This window comes from Balaenoptera musculus, chromosome 1, assembly GCF_009873245.2.
Source record: "Balaenoptera musculus isolate JJ_BM4_2016_0621 chromosome 1, mBalMus1.pri.v3, whole genome shotgun sequence".
In the NCBI taxonomy this organism is placed as follows: domain Eukaryota; kingdom Metazoa; phylum Chordata; class Mammalia; order Artiodactyla; family Balaenopteridae; genus Balaenoptera; species Balaenoptera musculus.
The window spans coordinates 115,502,132-115,506,365 of record NC_045785.1 but is presented as its reverse complement, the minus strand read 5'-3'; the positions used below and the strand labels follow the sequence as shown (position 1 = coordinate 115,506,365).

Sequence of the window (4,234 nt, the reverse complement as noted above, 5' to 3'; positions counted from 1 at the left end):
TCTCATCAATGGATTTATTTGTTTTTGAATAATAAATCTTTACAGCAGTAAAATGTGATGAAATTTATTCTAGAAATGAGTAATCTTTTCACATGTCTACATAGCCTTCTTAGAGCATTACTCATGGCAGAGAGCCAGAATGTCTTATCTTCTTTGAGCCTCATTCTCTTCATATGAAAAATGTCTTTACATTACAGCATGTTCTACATTTAAATGAGAAAATATTTGAAAGCACACATTTTATTTGGCACATAAAAGGCATACAATTAACTGAACAGTTAATAACTGGCTCTTTAATTAACAGGATATGAAGTCTGGACCATTGTTCTTCGAACGGCTGATTTGAATTCCTTATTCCTCAGACTGTAAACCATTGGATTGAACAATGGAGTGAGGATGGTATAAGACACAGATATTAGGGTGTCTTGACTTGAAGAGTAATGGGATTTGGGCCTTAAGTAGATGAAAGAGGCACAACCATAATGAACAGTTACAACAATGAGATGGGAGGCACAAATAGAGAAGGCTTTGTATCTTCCAACAGAGGATGGGATTTTTAGAATGGCAGAGATGATACGGATATAGGAAACCAGGATAAGTAACAGTGGAATAATCAAGGCAAACACAGCAAGCATGAATATGACCAACTGACTGAGGTGAGAGTGATGAGATGCCAGCTTGAGGACAGGAGAAATGTCACAGAAGAAGTGGTGTAGTTGGTTGGAGGAGTGGAAAGGCAAGTGAAATACCAGGGAGGTGGTTACCAGAGAGACAGTGAAGCCACAGGCACAGGCAGCAGCCACAAGTCCCACACACACTCCATAACCCATGAGCACTGTGTAACGCAGAGGGTTACAGATGGCCACATAGCGATCATAACCCATGACTGCCAGCAGGAAGGAGTGACAGCAACCTAGGAAGAGGAAGGAAAACATCTGGATAGAACAGCCCAAGAAGGAGATGGTCTTCTTCTGGGCCAGCAGGTCAACCAGCATCTTGGGTACAAGGATGAAAGTGTAACAAGTCTCAAAACAGGAGAGTACAGCAAGGAAGAAGTACATAGGAGTATGGAGGGCTCTGTCCAGGACAATGGTGGAAATGATGATGGCATTTGTGCCCAGGGTGAACAGGTAGATGAGCAGGAAGACAATGAATAGTAGCCGCTGCAGCCCAGTCAGAGATGAGAAGCCAAGGAAGACAAACTCTCTCACCAAGGTCTCATTGACCCATTCCATGGTCATGTTATTAGGAGAGCCAGAGTCAGAGCCAGAGGCCAGGATCCAGGGAGGGAGAAATACATGGGGAACTCAGCACAAAGCCTACAGGTGGCAGGCATTTCCATATACTTGGTGGAACTCATTCATTTTCTCCAAAAATACCTGCCAAAATAAGAATTAAGGCTAAATATGGAACAGAACAACTGATGACCAATTAGAAGACTTTTTTCCAAGACCAAGAACATGTTATCTCTCTAGCTAAGGATTAAGGAATTATCTGTTTTTTTCCCCTTGTATCTTACTTATGGATTATTGTGTTTTCCTTGCTCACTACAAGCCTAAGGAAAACAGCTCTGCAAAAGTGAAAAATATGGTAAACTTCAGCTATCTGAACTCGATCAGAAAGTGGAATGAAAGAATGAGTAATGTTCAGACACAACAGGTGAATTTCAGTTTATCCAACCACAAATGGGGAAGGAAAAAAAAGAACTAGATTATCTCTGAGCAAAACTGTGAGAGGATTTGTGTTTATTGACAACTTATTATATGATAAGATATGTGGTAAAAATATCATATAGCTTATGTCAATTACTCATTATAACAATTTTATGTCAATAGGCAAAACAATATGAAAAAAAGAAAAAAAACTTTAATTTTCAGACCAGTTACAAACATTACTGGAAGTTCCACAAACTAGAGCACTGAGCCAAGGGTGGAACAGAAGATAACATTAGTTTAAAGAAAATTTTCTCCTTTTCTTAGAAAGAGAAGAATCATCATACTGTTAGAAAGAGTCTCATTTACTTTGTGGCATTTTAAACACACTTCACTTTTCCTGTTCTGAGGTGCCTCAGAAAAATAGAGTTTTACAAAAATGGCAAGACCTTCCTTGTCACACAGAGTGACAGAGAATGTGACAATTGGGCAGTTTTCCAGGATTACAACTCCTGATCAAATCATAGGCTTTATATATTTTGCATATTGTTATGTCAATAAGATTCCTTTTGGATATTCTACTACTAAACACAGTTTGCAAACTGCTAGAAAAAATTATTTCTAAAGTCATTTTTAGGGCTTATATCAGATCATTTTTTCATGGGTGTATTTCCCAACTGCCTAAGCCTAAGAAGTAAAGAAAGTGTTCTTTGTATGCAAAATCATTTAACATTTATTAGTTGTATCCAGTCTTCATTTGTACACTTTTCAGTATATTTAAACTTTTACATCATTATGTGTTGAGGAATTGTTTGCATCTGCTACCAGAATTTTGTTTTTGCATTTTTCATGATAATAGCAAACCTTGGCTTTCTAGACCTTAAGTTAAGTGATCGGAAATTTCTGAAACTCACTGTACCTATCCTTAGAATTTGAAGATAAGTTTTTTTTTTGTTTTTTTTTTTAAACATCTTTATTGAAGTATAATTGCCTTACAATGGTGTGTTAGCTTCTGCTTTATAACAAAGTGAATCAGTTATACATATACAATATGTTCCCATTTCTCTTCCCTCTTGCATCTCCCTCCCTCCCACCCTCCCCATCCCACCCTTCTAGGTGGTCACAAAGCACCAAGCTGATCTCCCTGTGCTATGCGGCTGCTTCCCACTAGTTATCCATTTTACATTTGGTAGTGTATATATGTCCATGACACTCTCTTACCCTGTCACATCTCACCCCACCCCCTCCCCATATCCTCAAGTCCATTCTCTAGTAGGTCTGTGTCTTTATTCCCGTCTTGCCACTAGGTTCTTCATGGCCTTTTTTTTTTTTTCCCTTAAATTCCGTATATATGTGTTAGCATACTGTATTTGTTTTTCTCTTTCTGACTTACTTCACTCCGTATGACAGACTCTAACTCCATCCATCTCATTACAAATACCTCCATTTCATTTCTTTTTATGGCTGAGTAATATTCCACTGTATATATGTGCCACATCTTCTTTATCCATTCATCTGTCGATGGACATTTAGGTTGCTTCCATGTCCTGGTTATTGTAAATAGAGCTGCAATGAACATTTTGGTACATGACTCTTTTTGACCTATGGTTCTCTCAGGGTATATGCCCAGTATTGGGATTGCTGGGTCGTATGGTAGTTCTATTTGTAGTTTTTTAAGGAACCTCCATACTGTTCTCCATAGTGGCTGTATCAATTTACATTCCCACCAACAGTGCAAGAGTGTTCCCTTTCCTCCACACCCTCTCCAGCATTTATTGTTTCTAGATTTTTTGATGATGGCCATTCTGACCGGTGTGAGATGATATCTCATTGTAGTTTTGATTTGCATTTCTCTAATGATTAATGATGTTGAGCATTCTTTCATGTGTCTGTAGGCCATCTGTATATCTTCTTTGGAGAAATGTCTATTTAGGTCTTCTGCCCATTTTTGGATTGGGTTGTTCGTTTTTTTGTTATTGAGCTGCATGAGCTGCTTGTAAATCTTGGAGATTAATCCTTTGTCAGTTGCTTCATTTGCAAATATTTTCTCCCATTCTGAGGGTTGTCTTTTGGTCTTGTTTATGGTTTCCTTTGCTGTGCAAAAGCTTTTAAGTTTCATTAGGTCCCATTTGTTTATTTGTGTTCTTATTTCCATTTCTCTGGGAGCTGGGTCAAAAAGAATCTTGCTGTGATGTATGTCATAGAGTGTTCTGCCTATGTTTTCCTCTAAGAGTTTGATAGTGTCTGGCCTTACACTTAGGTCTTTAATCCATTTTGAGTTTATTTTTGTGCATGGTGTCAGGGAGTGTTCTAATTTCATACTTTTACATGTACCTGTCCAATTTTCCCAGCACCACTTATTGAAGAGGCTGTCTTTTCTCCACTGTATATGCTTGCCTCCTTTATCAAAGATAAGGTGACCATATGTGTGTGGGTTTATCGCTGGGCTTTCTATCCTGTTCCATTGATCTATATTTCTGTTTTTGTGCCAGTACCAAACTGTCTTGATTACTGAAGCTTTGTAATATAGTCTGAAGTCAGGGAGCCTGATTCCCCCAGCTCCATTTTTCGTTCTCAAGATT

General features: G+C 38.3%; 1 protein-coding gene across 1 annotated transcript; it reads right to left on the bottom strand.

Annotated features, from left to right (window-relative positions):
* Positions 1-293: 293 nt before the first annotated feature.
* On the bottom strand, positions 294-1,235 carry LOC118884900 (olfactory receptor 10K1). The gene has a single exon (XM_036833053.1). It carries the CDS (start codon positions 1,233-1,235, stop codon positions 294-296), a length of 942 nt encoding a protein of 313 aa, XP_036688948.1.
* Between the last annotated feature and the right edge of the window lie 2,999 nt (positions 1,236-4,234).